Consider the following 18,529-nt stretch of genomic DNA (forward strand, 5'->3'; position numbering starts at 1 on the left):
TGAAGCTGGTAATAGAAGACTTTTGTCATTGTAGTATTGAAAATTATGTTACTATTAACAAACAGTTGAAGAGAAATTAATATATACTTTATGAAAAAGAAATACACTAGGGATTATTTAAAGTTGTGTAAGTACTCTGGGATCTGTCACAGTGAGTTCAGACAATAGAGATATAGACAGTGCTGATTATGCCCTGGGTCATTATTTCTCTTTGATACGTTAGAATTAAAGTAGACAGAGCTGTTAGGCAGTGGCCTTTTTAAACCAACTTTTCTATTGCGATATAGACATGGCAGCATTTTATTGTCTGTTTTCCTGTTTCAGCAAACAGGAAAGAACAAAAAGCATTCTCTATAGGAAGGGAGACCATTGGGACCTTTAATCATAATCATAATCATAATCATAATCATAATCATAATCATAATCAATCATAATCATCATGTGCATGTATTCAAGTTTAAGACTTCCAAAGAAGTTAATATACTTTATAGGGGAAAGCTATTAACAAAGGAATCGAGTAGTTTTAATTTATGGTTAGGTTATAAAGAATAACCTTTTATTTTACAAAAAGGCACAAAACTTGAATGGTGCATGACTTACTTATGCATAACTAAACAGTCCTGTTGTAAAGTATCTTTAATTTCATATTTAAAAATTTGATTGACATCCATTTTTAACCACTAAAAAGCTGGATAAGGGAATAATATATGAATTCCAAGTTACAAGTGAATAAACTGGGTATAATAATTTGACTTCTTTCCTGAGAATTTTAGTTACTTTATAATTTGTTGAAAGTGTATTTGGCTAGACTATTGCTGTGATACTTTACCATTTTTGTTTATATTTATCATTTGAAAAATGTGAAAAAATCACATACAGTTTGATTGGAATTTAATAGATTAAAACACATATAAAATAAGGTAACATGTATTTAAGAAAACACTGTGTTGGGGAATAAATAGGTATAAAAATAGTCTTGAGCCAAACTTGTTTTGGGCTCTCTTTATAAATACCTCCAAACCTTTACCAGTGTGAGTGTTATTTTTTTAAAGCCATTATCCATTTCTGTAGAGTTGTATTATGCTGTGAATTGCATGACATCAGCATTTTTCACCCCTTCTCTGACATAAATTGTTATTTTCTCAGAGCAGATAGGTAAATAATTCTTTCTGAGGCCAGGCTGTCAGAATAATCTAGGGCTAGATAGTTTTTAACTTGAAGCCAGGCCTTCTGGTTGCTTATTTCTTACTACTCAACTGGAGTGTATTAAGGACTGTAAATTATTTGTAAGCTAGGCAGAATATTTTCAGAGAGGTTAAGTATATTGTTTAGGGAGACAAAAATCATGTGACTTAATTTGGACTGCTGATTATCTGTGTTATTTGGACAGTTTAATCACGGTTCTAGTCCAAGAGCTAATAGTTGAAGTGTATGGGTATTTGAGCTTTAATCTTTCTAATTTCATTAAAAATTTATTTATTTATTTATTTATTTTTTTTTTTCCAACATTTATTTATTTTTGGGACAGAGAGAGACAGAACATGAACGGGGGAGGGGCAGAGAGAGAGGGAGACACAGAATCGGAAACAGGCTCCAGGGTCTGAGCCATCAGCCCAGAGCCCGACGCAGGGCTCGAACTCACAGACCGCGAGATCGTGACCTGGCTGAAGTCGGATGCTTAACCGACTGCGCCACCCAGTCGCCCTGAAAAAAAATTAATTTAATCTCACAATACAAGTAAACTTGGATGACATAGGTGATTCTTAGGTTCTATGACCACAGAGGAGTGAATTCTTTGTAGTTTATGTTAATCAGGACTCCCTTCCCCCACCCCGTCCCATTCAGTATTTGTGAAAAACTAATGATATTTCCAAATATTGATTAAGCTTCCAAGGAATGATTATTGCGTGTAGTATATGAGTTTAGAAGGCAACCATTATATAATCTTTTTTGTTGTATTTTTATTTTTGTTTAATTATTAACAAATTTTTTTAATGTTTATTTTTGAGAGAGAGAGAGCACGAGCAGGGGAGAGACAGGGAGAGAGAATTCAAAGCAGGCTCCGCACTGTTAGCACAAAGCCCCATTTGGGGCTTGAACCCACGAACCATGAGATCATGACCTGAGTTGAAATCTGAGGCTCAACCGACTGAGCCACCCCAGTGCCCTTTTTGTTGTATTTTTAAATAGAGTTTCTCTATTAACCTGAAATGAAGGTAGTGAACTACCCTTTCCCCAACTCGCCAAACCAATGAGTATTAATATAGTAGCTGCTGTTTATTGACAGCTTTCTCTTGCCAGGTGCTAGGTTAAGTGCTTTGCACACTTAGCCTTGTTCAGTCATCCCAGCAACCCTGCAATGTGGGAATTTTATTTGCATTTTAAATGGGCTGCCCGATTCAGAGTTTAAATTACTGCCCAAGGTCGTATAGCTGTTAAATGGTTCACTCAAACAGATGTCGCATTGACTTCAAAACCCAAGCTCTTCCTTGGTGGGTTACCCTGCCTTTCCCAGAAAGTGATGAATATGCTTGTATAAATCTACACTGAGTGGGGAGAGCCAGAGAAGATTTGTACATTTCTCCAAACCATGGTGTTCAGAGAAGGTCTTCCTTTGAACCAAATTACTTCGTTAACAAATTCCATTTACTCAGTGAGATGGAAACATATTTCATATGTTTGTAGAGGTGTATGTACACGTGCATGTACACATACTGTATAACCTGAGGATATCAAGTCGTTTTTCAGTGTTTTTTTTATCAGTGATCCTAGAAGCAAAGTTAGCATAAAAACAAAACCATACTTTGTTCATGCAGTGATTAAAGTAAGGTTATGTTCTTTGAAATACTTGTAATTATATTACAATATAGAGACATACTTGGGTTTTCTAACCCAAATTGTTAATAATATGTGAAAATTTTAGGGAGGCACCTAAGAATCAGTGGAATCTGTAAATAACAAGAGCCTCTATCATCATTCTGAGAGTAGTTGGAAGTTCTCAGGTGATCTTTCACTTAGGTGTTCATACATCCATACTTCGTATTTTACTAAGGTATTGGGAGTTCAAGGCTGTGTCAATAGTCTTTGAAAGAGCCTTCCTGAAGACAGGAAAGGAAGCTTTTTAACTTTAAGAGTTTTTGAAGGAAGAAATACTCTCAAAGTTTAAAAGTGAGAAACTGAGGGAAGTATAAATTCTATTGGTGCCCTGTTTTACACATGAGGAATCTGAGCTACAAAGAGATTAAGTTATTTGATTGCCTGACTTTACACAGCTACTGAATGACAGAGCCGTGACTGAAACCCCAGCTGTCTAGCTCTGGAATCCATGCGCTTGACCACTTTGCCATGTCAGTCAAAGGATGAGTGAGATTTAAAATGGAGATTTCGGGCTGCTTTTGGAGCTGCTTTGACTTGATTAGCTTGTTGTAAGTGTTTAGGATTCTGAAATGGTATCCTTTAGCTCTCAGACTGTTTCTTTGAGATCTCTGGGATCTTGTAGGCAAAGACTCACTGAGCTACTAGTTTCTTGTGAACTGTGGGGTTATTTGAAGGTTCTGCTCAACTCAGTGTTAATTCAGCTCCTGTTCAGTGCAGTTGAGGTCAGTGACTGACAGTGGTCAAGGAACAGGGTATGGAGTTTAAAAAGGAGCTGAAAACATAGAGCGAGTTCTAGCATCTTGGGTACATATGCTGGAAATGGCGATTGTTATAAAAAATTGTTATTAAAAACTGAGAGCAAAAGCCAGTCCATTCACTCCTTGTTTTGCTCTGTCTTGAATTGCAACCCAAGACGAAATGCCATTTTATGAAGCGGATACTTTATCAATTAGATCAGAGAAACTTCTTTTGAATGTAGCATGTAGAATCATGTTGAAAGTATTCATAGAGTTGAATATTGTGGCTTTTTAAATCGAAAGGGTGGGAAAGTTTATGGATTTTAGCTCCTGGGATTTTAGGTCCTGAGTGCTATATTAAAGATCCTTCCTTAGCTATTAGACTGTGAGAAAAACGCCTTCTGATTCCTTCAGAAGTGTTCTTAGGAATAAAAATAAAGGGTAGCTTTTGGTTTGCATTTCTTAGCAACACATACTTCCTGCAAATGAATGACTGTCTTTTAACCTTTATGTCTTACTGTCAAAAATACATACTTCATATTTTGTGGTACTTGTACTTTTTCTGTTGTTGGCATGTAGGCCTGAAATTTTTCTGGACCCATTTCTTAAACTTACCTTTAAAAAAGTAGAAAGGACATACATAAGAGAAACATAGTCCAGAATTAAACGCTGCAAAGTTTTGTAAATATATTAATAACCCAATTCCCATTCACATACTGACTTTTATAATATAAACCTTTTCATCTGTGCTTCTTGAAGCCATCTTGATTACTTCTGTCCACAAGGATACCAACTTGGGAAGAAACCATATCATATATCTTTCATAGCATAATAACACATTATTTGAACCTCATATTAAAGATAGGTATGCATATTTATAGTCATTTAAAATTTAAAAATTATGTTGTCTTTTGTAATATGTATTTATTATTTTTAATATTCAGAGATCAGATTGCCAACCTGTAGGAAAATAGTTATACAGTTGCAACAAGTTTTGAGTGTATTTTTCTCCTTTAGTATTTATTAATGTGATTCGGAAATGAATAATCAATATTAAAATTAGCATTCCAACTTCCTGTATTTTTCATACTTAATTTAACTCTCGTAGTCAATGTTCTAAGTTGTGCTTGTGACAAGCATCTGTTGAGTAAGAGAAAAATATAGGAATAGCTAGTTATTTCTTAAGAATCTTCATGAGGAATATCTACTTTATGGCTCAGATTTATGTCCTGAGTTGGCTTTTCTTAGTCATCCAACACCAGGCTACTTTGTCCCCATAATTCAAATTAGTCTAATTTATGTATGTGTCTGAATTTGTGTATGTATATAATGTATGACTATGTCTAGAAGTACAAATCATCTGTAAAATGAGCTGGCATCAGTTTTGAAATCCCTAGTTATTATGTGGATAACAAGACTGTCATTTTGGATTAGTGTGGATAATTGAGCATTGACCACATTACTTGCATTGATCGGCCAAAATTAATTGGGAGCATAATTTGTATTTTCCACGATATTAGACATGACTGTAGTTTTGCAATCAAACTTCTGGAGTCTTGTGATCTGGTGGAAAGATTTTACCTGAATCGTAGCCAGATGAACGTTGGATCTGAGGATTTGGGGTGGGAAGAGGGAATTTGAAGCTCTCTTTAGTTGCTTATGTTCATTTCTGTGATCTCATCCACTGAAATTGTAAAATGATCTTGTAAATCTTTTCTGTAGGAAATTTTGGGAGCGGTTTATTGCCCTGTGTCATGAAAATAATAGCCTACACGGAATCACTTTTGAACAGATCAAAGCTCAGCTAGAGGCTTTAGAACTAAAGAAGACATATGTGTTGAATCCACTGGCACCTGAATTTATCCCCCGGGCTCTAAGACTGCAGCATTCAGGAAATACCAACAAACTGCAGCAGTCACCCCCCAAGGTAAAGCCTGATAATGGACTTGAAGAGGTTAAAGGGAGAGAACAGCACAGAAGGGTAAAGGTTTGTTGGGCTGCAAGTTACTTCAAGTATTGGAAACGAAGGTTATATTTGGTAGCAAGTAGTTTCTGCAAGGAACTTGTCTAGTTTGGACACGTAAGTGAACATGTATGTGGCAGTTAGCCGTGCTTAATGTCATAGTGCTTCTCAAAAAGTTTTTAAGAACTTCATTGCTTCTGGAGTCCTGTGCATAATACAGCCTCCCGGTCCTCCCTGCTGATAGGCTGATTTTAGTAAGATGTGAATAAAACAAAGCACTTTAAAGGACTATCTCGCTCATTAAAAGCATGCCCTTAGGGCATATTATATATGAGGAATAATATTATATAACATTGTTTGTAGAAAGCAAATAGTTCTAATCCTTTGTTGGTGACCAGTTCAAGTGGTATTTGACACAGTGAGAAGATTTGGTTGGCCTCTTGAAGATTACTTTAACTGATCTGCTGACCCGTATTGTTGTGTAAGAAGTAGCCCATCAGAGGGAATGGAGGTGGGTCAGCCAGGGCCATTTCTACTTTTGAACCGTAGCTATTTTGGGCAGAGACAGCTGGTTTATTTGCTACAGTGCCTGAAAAAAAATGCTTGCACTTACCATAGAAAAGAAAGTTATGAGAATGGCACGTTTAGTATTTGTTCTGTTGTTTTGCTATATTTACAGTCATCAGCATGGTATTAAATTTATTGACAGGAATTAAAAGAATATGTCAGTTTGGGGCTTCATTTTAAAAGCGTAAAACCGGGGCGCCTGGGTGGCGCAGTCGGTTAAGCGTCCGACTTCAGCCAGGTCACGATCTCGCGGTCCGTGGGTTCGAGCCCCGCGTCAGGCTCTGGGCTGATGGCTCAGAGCCTGGAGCCTGTTTCCGATTCTGTGTCTCCCTCTCTCTCTGCCCCTCCCCCGTTCATGCTCTGTCTCTCTCTGTCCCAAAAATAAATAAACGTTGAAAAAAAAATTAAAAAAAAAAAAAGCGTAAAACCTTGGGGCGCCTGGGTGGCTCAGTCATTTAAGCGTCTGACTCTTGATTTCGGCTCAGGTCATGATTTCATGGCTTGTGAGTTTTAGCACAGAAACTGCTTGGGATTCTCTCTCTCCTCTCTCTGCCCCTCCTCCTGCTCCCACTCACATGTGTGCTCTCTCTCAAATAAATAAACTTAAAAAAAATTAAAAAGTAAATCCTAATGTAAACAGTAATTAAGTAAACAATAGTTAATGTTTTAATATCTTGAAACTCTCTTGGTTAAATAGGTATTAAGCTGAGAAGAGAACTTCTGTGTTACTATACTTTGATTATTATTAGTTTAATGAAAATGGACCTATGGTGCAATAATGCTTTAGCGATTTGGGATTTCCAGGGGATTAAGCATTTCGCATAAATGAATCTTCTAGGTTTCTAAAGCTTAAACTATAATAAATTAATAATCAACTTACTTATCAAATAGTTAAGTTTCTTCTGTGTGCCAGCTGGTATGTTCAGTACTGGAGAAGCATAGATAAGCACATAAGCCCCCGAGTCCTCTTGGAGAAGATGTTGGAGGGTAGTGGTCAGAGGAGAGAGGTGGATTCAAGGCATTTTCCACCACAGAGATCTTGTTTTTAGGAATCCACCGAGTGGATGGGGGTAGTGCTCCACTGGGGAGACATTTCAAGAACTAGAACATAAGGCCCATTACGGCAGAGATTTTTGCCTGGATTATTTACTGCTCTAGCCTCTGCGCCTGCAACAACATCTGGCTCCTCATAGGTGGCTTCTAAGTATTTTTTGGATGATTAATAAAGCTTAAGAAAGAGCTGATAGAAAAGACCAGAGGTATGAGAGAACAGGTTCTATAGGGACCAGCAAGGAGTATAGGGTGTGTGGGGACTAGGGAACCCAGGTCGAAACTTTTACATTTTCCGTTTTTTTTTTTTTTCTTTTTCTTTTTAATTAAAACATTGCAAAATCATTATACCCTTTGCACATTCCTAACTACAGTAGAGTAAACTCTTCTTACTGACTTGGGAATGTAGGAATCAACTTATGTACGCAGGTGCAGCTAAATTGAAGCCATGGAACCGCATGTGTATGGACCCTAAGCAAGACCCTGCAGTTTGCTTTTTGTTTTCGTTTGAAAGGTGAAGAAAATATATGTTTATTCCACTTGCTCTTCTAAAACCATAAACTCCCTGAAGACAAAAATCCTGTTCTATATACTTTTTATGGCCCCTAGTGCCTACCCCACTCTTTGCATATAGTGGGTGCTCAGTAAGTATCTGAGAAATCAATAATGGTTATGATGCATCCAGTAGAGTGTAGCATGGCTTTTTTCTTATAATTGAGAGGATTGTGTAATTAAAGGCCAAAGCAGCCATCTTCCTGGTGTTTCTCTTTCTTTCTTTCTTTCTTTTTTTCTTTCTTTCTTTCTTTCTTTCTTTCTTTTAAATGTTTATTTACTTATTTTGAGAGAGGGGGAGATCTTGAGCGGGGGAGATACAGAGAGAGAGGGAGAGAGAACCGGGGCAGGGCTCAACGCAGGGCTCCATCCCATGAACCGAGAGATCATGACCTTAGCTGAAGCCAAGAGTCGGATGCTCAACCGACTGAGCCACGCAGGTGCCCCAGTTAGCAACTTAATCTTAATCATGTCTCATCTACAGACCACCCCTGCCCCCCGCCAGATATACACACTGAAAAATTTTGAAACAAACCCCAGATATTTTATATCATGTGCTAGAGCCTTTGGATGAAGTGGGGTTTATTGCCAGAAAACAATACTATTTCTGAAAATGTGATACTGAACCGTACAATTTCTCCTAGAGTTTTCCTTACTGTTTAACTTGTAACACAATTCTGTGCATAAGAAATATTAAAAATTAGTATTGTTAATGTTAGACTACAATTTAAACCCCAATGAGATTTCTTGTGGATAAAAGCATCAGAAGACTGGACGACAGTTAAAAGTACTTTATATCCTGCTTGCTCAGGGCTGTGTTTGGCAACAAAACACCCTGTGCCGTTTAGCAGTCATATAACTTTTATTTTCTGAACAGGTCACTTCTGTGATGGTGTTAGAGAAGGTACAGAACGTTAGGGGGTCCAGGAGCTGATGGTCCTGGTTGGCCCGCCATTGCCTCATTTTCTGCAAGCATCATTTATAGCAAAGGGCCTGTTTTGTTGGCACCTGCAGGATTAGCATGTAGAAAACCCGTTTGCCTGTCTTCATTCTGCTTCCTCCTAGGGCATTTGCTGGGAGCAACATTTGGAAGCTTTGCTAACATGGAACAAAGTCATTTACACACATTACGCACTATAGAGACTGGTCAGAGGATAGATAATATTCAGAAATGGATTCTCTGGAAAGACCGTAGTATTATCTTGTAGCATTTAGTTTGTGAGTTGTCTTCATCACCTGTCTCCTGCTGCTTGTGTTGTGTCTCACTGTCCAGACATCAGAAAGCGTGTCCGTCTTTGTCCTTTGGTAGCCTCAGTGCCCAGCTAGGGGTGGACAGGTGTTGGGCCTCGTTAACATTTGTTGAATGAGTAAATGGAAAACAAAGAATGAGTGAAAAAATAAATATTTGAAGAAACAAATAGTGGAGTAAAAAAATAGTCCTTACAAAATATGTGATACGGGGCACCTGTTTGGCTCAGTTGGTTCAATGTCTCACTCTTGGTTTTGGCTCAGGTCATGATCCCAGGGTCGTAGGATTGCGCCCCACATGAGACTCCACACTGAGCATGAATGAAACCCACTTAAGATTCTCTCTGTCTCCCTCTGCCCCTTCCCCCGCTTGCGCGTGCTTTCACTCACTAGCTCTCTCTCCCCCCCGCCTTCACCCTTTCACTCTGTCTCTCAAATTAAAAAAGAAAGGTGTTATGAACTATATTTGCTTATAAAAATACCTTTGGTATTCTACCAAAGGTGTACATCCTTTCTGAGATTTATTAGCAAACTTTGGGATTTGTCACTATGGAATGACTTTTATGCATAGCGCTAGCTTACGGCTACATTATTATTTTGTTTATAAGCTACCAAACGCTGTATGATTTTGTATGGACCAAGTACCCTTACTGCTCCACAGCTGCATGCTAAGTGCAAGCATCCTGGAAAAGTGTTTCCTATATTGAACTGTACAGTGTGCTGAATTACGCTTATAGAAGTGCCATATTTTCACATGATAGGTCCCAAGTTGCTTTTCGGTTTAGCATGTCCCACAGCCCAGAGGGTTGATGTCATTGCCTGGCATGCTTCCAGCTTTACAGTGTTGGATTACCCTAGACTGTGATTACTCTTTGGATTGGTTTCCTATTGTTCCTGCAGTAAATTGGGACAAACATAGTGACTTAAACAACACAAATTTATTATCTCATGTTTCTTTGGGTCAGAGTCCAGGTTGCCTTGGTTGGTTTGTCAGCTTTGGGTTTCACAAGGCCTGAATCAGGGTGTTGGCTGACTGGTCTCCTCTCTGGAAGCTTGGGAGGAATCTGCTTTTGAGTTCATGCAGAATCCAGTTCCCTGTGGTTGCAGGATCGACGTCCTTGTTTCCTTGACTGCTGTCAGCGGGTAGCGTTCTTAGCTTCTGGAGGCTTCTCTTCCATTCTTGCATTTGACCTTTATGTCTCAGAACCACCAACAGTACAGTGAATCCTTCTCTCCCATGGAGTGTCTGACTTCCTCTTTTGCCACATCTGTTTGACTCCAGCTGGGGAAACTTTTCTGCTTTTAGGGCTCATGTGATTAGAGTGGGTCACCCAGATAATCCAGGATAATCTCGTTATTTTAAACACAACTTTGATTATATTTTGCAGAGACCCTTTTGCCACATAACATGACATAGTCACAGATTCCAGGGATCAGGGTGTGGACATCTTTCAGGGGCTGTTCTTCGTACCATAGTCTGACCACATCACTGTTTTCTCCTCATTCTGCACGATTGCCTCTGGTTGACGGCTCGTTAGAGGCTAAGAAATCTAAAGAGTTTGCTGCCCTCTTGGAACGCTCTTATCTTCTGTCCGTGTCACTGGCTCTCCTTTCTTCCGTCAGTGTATGTGTCCCGGCTGCTCTGGTCACTTCTGATTACTTCTGCTTCTCATCTTCCCACCCACTTCTGGCGTCTCTGCCCTCTACCATTGTCACCGTTTCACTCTTTCTTCTTGTGCCCGGCTTTCCTTACCACTTCTCTGTTCCTCAGAAGTTTGTTTTTTATAGCTAGTGCCAATCACTGGGAACATTCTCTTCTGGTTAATGGACCAACTGCGATTCATTTTTGGCTATTTTTTCTGACTTTTTAAGAGTTGGAGCTTCGTTGCCCTTGCCTGCTCACGGCTAACCTAACTGACCACATGCCATTGATGTTTAGCGCCGACCTGAGTGTGTGACCTTGCTGACAGGGACGTAAATGAAGCATCACTGTACTTTCGGTTTGGTCAAGAATCTTTCTTTCTGCTGTAGATATCATCCCCTCCCCCCCTTTAGTTTTCAGATATTATGTACAAACAACAGATTTGTGTGTGTCTAAGGGTAAGTTGTGAAATGTGCTACTTGTATTGTATCATGGCTTTGTGTTAACATTTAGCCAATAGAAAGAGAGAGACATTTTTCGAAGTCCAGAAATTCAGAACCATTGTCTTTTAAAATATTGTCTCTGTGCTAAAGTCATCCCATTTAATGGTATATGAATCTGGCATTGTTTATTTAATAAATCTTCATTTGATGAACATTGAGGTTGTTAACATTTAACACATGTATAAACAATGCTGTGATGAACATCTGTGCCCAAGTCCATCAGTAGTTCATTTCGATTAATTCCTGGAAGTGTAATTATTGGGTTAAAGTGTATGTACATTTTTGATGCTTTTGATAGTATTGCCAAATTGCTTTCTAGAAAGTGCGTACGTTTTTCTTTTTTTAGAGACAGGCTTTTTTAAACAAATGTTTATCTATTTATTTTGAGAGAAAGGGCACTAGTAGGGAAGGAGCTGAGAGAGATACAGAGAGAATCCCAAGCAGGCTCCGCACCGTCGGCACCGAGCAGACTCAGGGCTCTATTGCACAAACTGCAAGATCGTGACCTGAGCCAAAGCCAAGAGTTGGATGCTTAACCAACGGAGTCACCCAGGCTTCCCAATTTGTACGTTTTCTGAAGCAGATTATGACAGTCAGTGTCTTTTCTTGTTCCTCCAGTAAATTTTACATGTTAAGATGCCCAAAATAACATAAATCTCAAACCATATTTACATCCATATTATTGTTTTAAAGTCCTCGTCCTCAGGAATTGCAATTCCGTCAAGACTGATGTTTTTCCCTTGAAAAACAACTTTTCATTTTGTCATTTAATTAATAGAAAATGTGTAGAGAAGCTGCAAAGGAATAGAGTTTAGGGTCCAGTCACATTGATTATGTATTTTTTTGATCATTTATTTATATTTTAAAATGTTTATTTTGAACGAGAGAGTGTATACGTGAGAGTGTGACAGCACGAGCAGGGGAGGAGCAGAGGGGGGAAGAGGGGAGGGAGAGGGAGAGGGAGAGAGAGACAGAGAGAGAGAGAGACAGAGAGAGAGAGACAGAGAGAGAATCCCAAGCAGGCTCCACACTGTTAGTGTAGAGCCCAGTGTGGGGCTCGATCCCATGAACTATGAGACCATGACCTGAGCCAAAATCCAGAGTCAGATGCTTAACCGACTGAGCCACCCAGGCTCCCCTAAAAAATCACTTAAACAAAGAATTTTACATACTCTTAATTTGAGGCTGAGAAAAATGGAGGCCTAGCACCATGACTTAATATTTAAAAAGAAAGTTGGCTCAAAGCAGTCTAATGGTTATTAATTACACACTTGCAGTCTTTAAATTGTAATTGTTGCTGAATATATTTAATTTGCATAGGATTAGGGAAGTAATGTTTTCCTAATATTAAATGTATTTATAGTATTATACGTTTGTTTTTCTCTATAAAGGGGAAAAGCCTCCATCATACCCAGAATGATCATTTCCAGAATGATGGAATTGGTAAGTGGAAAATCAGCCCTGTGGTAACTTGCTTTTATGGTATAAGAGGTTTACTGTAAATTTCATCACTAGAAGATGGGGAGAGGCATACACACACACTTTGGAACTCACTTAACCTCTTTTATTCAGCACGTCTGGTCTTGTGAATGCTCTGTTACGACATTTCTGAAAACAGATGGTTTTGTAGGTACCAAGGTTTATGTATTTATAAGTTTTGAAGAAAACCATTTAAGCATATGCCACAGAAGTTTTGGGAACATATTTATGTCCTACAAATATTGGATCATTGAAATGTCAAGATAAAGTTTACTTCAATGATTTAAAATGTTGCAGAATTATGCTTTTAAAATATTAATTGTTTAACCTTCATTTTGTCTGTGACTATATTACAATTGCAAGCCAAACTTTATTGTGAAAAAATATTGTGTATATTTTTTTCCTAGTCTCAGAAGAATGTTTATTGAGTGTGTATGATTTTCTCTCTCGAAAGACACACCTTTACCTCCTTGGAAGACATTTAAAATTATACTAGTTTACAGAGAGAATACTTTGTATAACTCAACATAATTTTAGGGAACGTTGTAAGATGGTTGTGGTTTTTTAATATGCTTTACTCTTCCACATTGATAATTCTTATCTGAGGCAAACCTGGGAAATGTGTTTTGCTGTTGGTGATTTAAATCATTTTTGTCTTGGGGAATGTGTACAGTTGCTAAGTTGAGTCCTTTCTCTGTTTATTTTTCAGTTCAGCCCAATCCTTCTGTACTCATTGGCAATCCTATTAGAGCATATACTCCTCCACCCCCCCTTGGACCTCACCCAAATCTGGGGAAATCTCCAAGCCCCGTTCAAAGAATAGATCCTCACACTGGGACGAGCATTCTTTATGTACCTGCTGTCTACGGAGGGAATGTAGTTATGTCGGTGCCTTTACCTGTAAGTGGACATTTGAAATACTGTTTATTGAATAAAATAAAATAGGCTTCACTAAATTAGTAACTATCCCAAATAGCGTCGTTATTGTTTTTTTTACTTTTCAATGCCTGTACGCTTCTTTTAAAGCAGCTCTTTCTTGAACCTTCAAAATGTGAAATGACCGGAGAAATATGAATTGTTGTTTATTGTCAGTTGTTACGAAGAAATTTGTATATTGGATGTTTTGATTGAGAAGACTTTGTATTCCCTTAAAAATATTTTTGTTGGGGAAAACTGGCCTGAACATTAAACAGAGCTAGTAAATTGGTCTCTTGTTTTGTAAATTGATACTTTTATTTTATCTGTTACTTTTTTATTCTTACACAATTCACTAACCCTTCCTAGGAAATACAGTTTTTTGGAGGAGGCAAAGAAGCTTGGATTAGTCTAGCTCTCTGGATCTGAATTTATCTGAGAAATTTCAATCCTTTCATAATCTTACTGGCACTTAAAAACATTATTAAATGTTTTCTGAGACTATAGATATTTAGAGGGTTTCCATCTTGTGTAAAACCCACTTTTGTTCCTTTGAGATTTTTTACTATTTTGGTAAAAAAAAAATTTTTTTTTTTTTACTAATATTTCCAAATTCGGAAATTTTATCCTAGAAAATATTTCTTGCATTTAAGGCAGATATTATAATTTCAGGCAGAGGTGATTATTGCCAGGGGTTTTGGCACCTCCACACCCCAAAATGGAAAAATGCCCAGCTGTATACCTTGCTCAGCCATATTGCTCATGATAGTTTACAATTACAACAGCCAGTAGCTGTTGGTAAGAAATACGTGATTCATGCCCACTCCCCAAAAGACTTTCAATTTTAGCTGACTTATTTCTTCCCAGACAGCCTGGCAACATCATACATCATTTTCTTTAAATAGTAAGTCCCTTAGGATTTATATTTCATTTTACTAGGTCAGAGAGGCTTTTATTATATAAGATTTTTAAGAGTCTGCATTTAACAGTTACACTATAATAAGATAATAGGGGCAGTAGCTCAGATGTCATAGTATTTATCCTTTTATGTCAGTATGCAGAGATTATGTATTTAGATATACCTAAAGAAATATTTTGTTTCTGTGGTTTAAGGGAAGAGTTGAATTAATCAAAAGAGTTAATTTAAACTAATGACCTATCTGAATTTTGCCTACAATCAATGAACATTAAGTGATTTGGTTATTCATGTAAATTTGGAGTATGTGTATTTCTTTTTTTTTTCTTTTTTTTTTTTTTTTTTGATTTTTTTAATGTTTATTCTTGAGACAGAGACAGAGAGTTAGTGGAGGAGGGTCAGACACACACTCACACACACACAATCTGAAGCAGGCTCCAGGCTCTGAGCTGTCAGCACAGAGCCTGATGTGGGGCTCATAATCATGAACCGTGAGATCATGACCCAAGCCGAAGTCGGACGCTTAACTGACTGAGCCACCCAGGCCCCTCCGCCGCCCACCGTTTTAAAAAAAATTTTTTTAATGTTTATTTATTCTTGAGAGAGAGACAGAGACAGAGCATGAGCGGGGGAGGGTCAGAGAGAGAGGGACTTTAATGTTTATTTTTGAAAGAGAAAGAGAGAGAGAGAGAGAGAGAGAGAGAGCGGGCGCGCATGAGCAGGGGAGGGGCAGAGACAGAGGGAGACACAGAATCGAAAGCAGGCTCCAGGCTCTGAACTGTCAGCACAGAGCCTGATGCGGGGCTCGAACCTACCAACTGTGAGGTCATGACCTGAGTGTAAGTCAGATGCTTAACCAGCTGAGACACCCAGGCACCCTGGAGTGTGTATATTTTATGTTGAGACTCCTTAGACTAAATTCTTTAACTTTTTCACTTGTTGTCTCATTTAGTCTATTAAACTATGTAACTATGCAGTTATAACTTTAAAGGGTAACTTTCTTGATAATCTATGACATATATACATTCATATTAAAGGGAAGTGATTTAGGATTATAAAATAAGTTGATGCGTCAAGGAATAATTACCAATTTTATGTCCCCAGTTTCTTCCTAACCTGAAAAATGACCAATTTTCCCTACACACTAAAGATTCAGGAAGCCAGTTTTTCTTTTGGAAGCCAATTCTTGACTAGTTAAGCTCTAGCAATAATTCTACCAGTTGTTATAACTAGCATTGACTTTGTAGTTACTTATTTTGATAAAATTAACATGTGTGCGTTTGCTTTTTCCTAATCAGTAGCACTATAGCAGTTTCCATTTTAAAACGTATTTAATGCAGTTACTCCATTTCTTGTGATAACGTAGGTACCATGGACAGGGTACCAGGGCAGGTTCGCAGTTGATCCTCGGATCCTTACACACCAAGCAGCGATGGCCTACAATATGAACCTCTTACAGACACACGGACGGGGGTCTCCCCTACCGTATGGCCTTGGGCACCACCCACCCGTCAGCATAGGGCAGCCACAAAGCCAGCATCAGGAGAAGGATCAACATGAGCCAAGTCGAAATGGTGAGCTGCTTTGCTGTGATCAAGATCCTAAAATGTTGATACACCTGCTTGTATCTTTTAACAATATGATTGTTAAATTGTTCGTGGATTATAGACCCCTTTGAGAAAGAATCTGATGCAAAAACTATGGATCTTCTCTCCAGAAGATACAAGTATGTACACAAATGAAAATGCATGATATAATCAATATTACCAATTTTCTGAAAAAATACCAAATTTTAATATTTAGAGTGTTTTTAAATGATAGTTATTTAAAATTGAGACAGAAAATCCTCTCCTGTTAAATATATTTATTGACCAAAATTATTTTTGTGGTACACTAAATGTAGATGCTACTGTGGCAATAGTTGACCTAAAGTAGTTACATCTTCTGTAAATCATAATCTCCTGTGTAATTGAAGGAAAAATTACACAGTCTTTAAGTTTGTTTATTTTATTTTTTATCATATATTTTAAAGATTTTTGGGTTTTATTTATTTTGAGTGAGAGAGAGAGAGAGAGAGCATGCGTGTGCACAAGCAGGACAGGAACAGAGAGGGAGGGAGAGGGAGAATTGCTAACAGCACAGAGCCGGATGCGGGGCTTCAACTCATGAACCATGAAATCGTGACCAAATTTGGACGCTTAACTGACTGAGCCACGTGTCCTTATTTATTTGTTTTTGAGAGAAAGTGAGAGAGTAAGAGTGAGAGAGTAAGCGAGCATGTGTGCGCAAGTGGGAGGGGTTGGGGGAGAGAGAGAAAGAGAAAGAGAGAGAGAGAATATTCTAAGTAGGCTCCGTGCTATTAGCACAGAGCTCGATTTGGGGCTCAAACCCACAAACCATGAGATCATGACCTGAACCAAAATCAAGAGTTGGACCCTTAACTGACTGAGCCACCCAGGCGCCCCACTCAGTCTGTTTTTTTCAAAAGAAAAAAAAAAATTTTTTTTTTTTTTTTTACATTTTTTTTATTTTTGAGAGACCCAGACAGAGTGTGAGCAGGGGAGGGGCAGAGAGAGAGGGAGACACAGAATCAGAAGCAGGCTCCAGGGTCTGAGCTGTCAGCACGGAGCCCATCGCGGGGCTCAAACCCACGAACTGTGGGGTCATGACCTGAGCTAAAGCCCGATGCTCAACCGACTGAGCCATGAGGCGCCCCAGCACTCAGTCTGTTTTTTAAAGTCAGGTTTACTGAGGTATAATTTATATAATGTAAAATTTACTTTTAAAATGTACAGCTGACATGTTTTGACAAATGAACAGAGTTGTTAACCACCACCAGAATCAAGACACAGGGTGTTTACGTAACTCAAAATATTCTCTCATAGTCCTTTGTAGTCTGTCTTCTTCTCCAACTCCCAGCCCTGGGCAACCACCGATCTGCGTTTTGCCTCTGTACTCTTGTCTTTATACTTAGTATGTCATATAAATGGAATCAGAGTATATGGCTTCCTTGTGTCCAGCTTCATTCACTTAATGCTTTTGAGATTCATTTATGTGGTCTATGTCAGTAGTTTATGCCTTTTTACTGTTGATTAGTATTCTATTATGTGGTTGCACTGCAGTGTTTTTATCTATCCATCAGTTGACGGGCACCTTAGTTATTTCTGATTTTTGGCTCTTATGAGTAAAGCAGCTGTGAACATATGTTTTCATTTATCTTGGGTGTATACCCAGGAGTAAGATTACTGAGTATGTTGTAAATACATAGGTAACTTTATAATAAATGGCCGTGCTGTTTTCCAAAGTGGCTGATGCGTTTTTCTCATCAGCTAGTAATGTATGAGATCTCTAGCTGTTGCACATTGTCATCAACACTTAGTATTGTTAGTCTTTTTACTTTTACCTTTGCTAGGAGGTATCTGATAGAATCTGATTGTGGTGTTAGTTTGCATGTTCCTAATGATTAATAATGTTGAATATCTTTTCATTGGGTCATTTGCCCTCTCTCTCTCTCTCTCTCTCTCTCTCTCTCTCTCTCTCTCTGTCTCTCTTTTGTAATGTTTGTTTTTGAGAGAGAGAGAGGGATCACAGAATCTGAAGCCGACTCCAGACTTTGAGCTGTCAGCACAGAGCCCAACCTGGCACTTGAACTGACCTGAGTTGAAGTCAGGTGCTTACGGTGCCCCTAGAAGTTTCTACTTTTGATAAAATTCAGTTTATCCTTTTTTTTTTTTCTTTTTTGAGCCATGTTTTTGGTGTTGGCGAAATTTTTGTCTGATCCAAGATCACAAGGATCTGTGTTTTTTTTCCCCAGGAGTGTCGTATTTTTAGCTCTCACATTAGGTCCTTTTTGAGTTAAGTTTTATATGTGTTATGAGGTAAGAATGTTTTTGTTTTCTTTTTGCTTATGTATGTTCATTTGTTTTAGCACTATTTCTTGAAAACACTGTCCTTCCTGCATTAAGCTAACTCGGTACCTTTGTTGAAAATCAGTTGACCACATACATGAAGTCTGTGTTCTGTTCTGTTGATGCACACGTTCATGTGTGTGCCAAATGTGCTGTCTTGATTCCTGTAGCT

At 38.3% G+C, this 18,529-nt stretch overlaps 1 protein-coding gene across 7 annotated transcripts in view; it reads left to right on the forward strand.

The window, feature by feature from the left end:
- The window catches only part of HELZ (helicase with zinc finger), a 163,994-nt gene that overhangs the window by 100,366 nt on the left and 45,099 nt on the right, over positions 1-18,529 (forward strand). For all 7 annotated transcript variants that reach the window (XM_045489482.1, XM_045489478.1, XM_045489479.1 and 4 more), the window contains 4 exons: positions 5,337-5,541; positions 12,531-12,582; positions 13,328-13,518; positions 15,816-16,023. In XM_045489482.1, the coding sequence (XP_045345438.1) occupies positions 5,337-5,541; positions 12,531-12,582; positions 13,328-13,518; positions 15,816-16,023 (656 nt within the window). The remainder of the gene's footprint in view (positions 1-5,336; positions 5,542-12,530; positions 12,583-13,327; positions 13,519-15,815; positions 16,024-18,529) is intronic.

This window comes from Leopardus geoffroyi, chromosome E1 (assembly GCF_018350155.1).
Source record: "Leopardus geoffroyi isolate Oge1 chromosome E1, O.geoffroyi_Oge1_pat1.0, whole genome shotgun sequence".
Lineage (NCBI taxonomy): Eukaryota > Metazoa > Chordata > Mammalia > Carnivora > Felidae > Leopardus > Leopardus geoffroyi.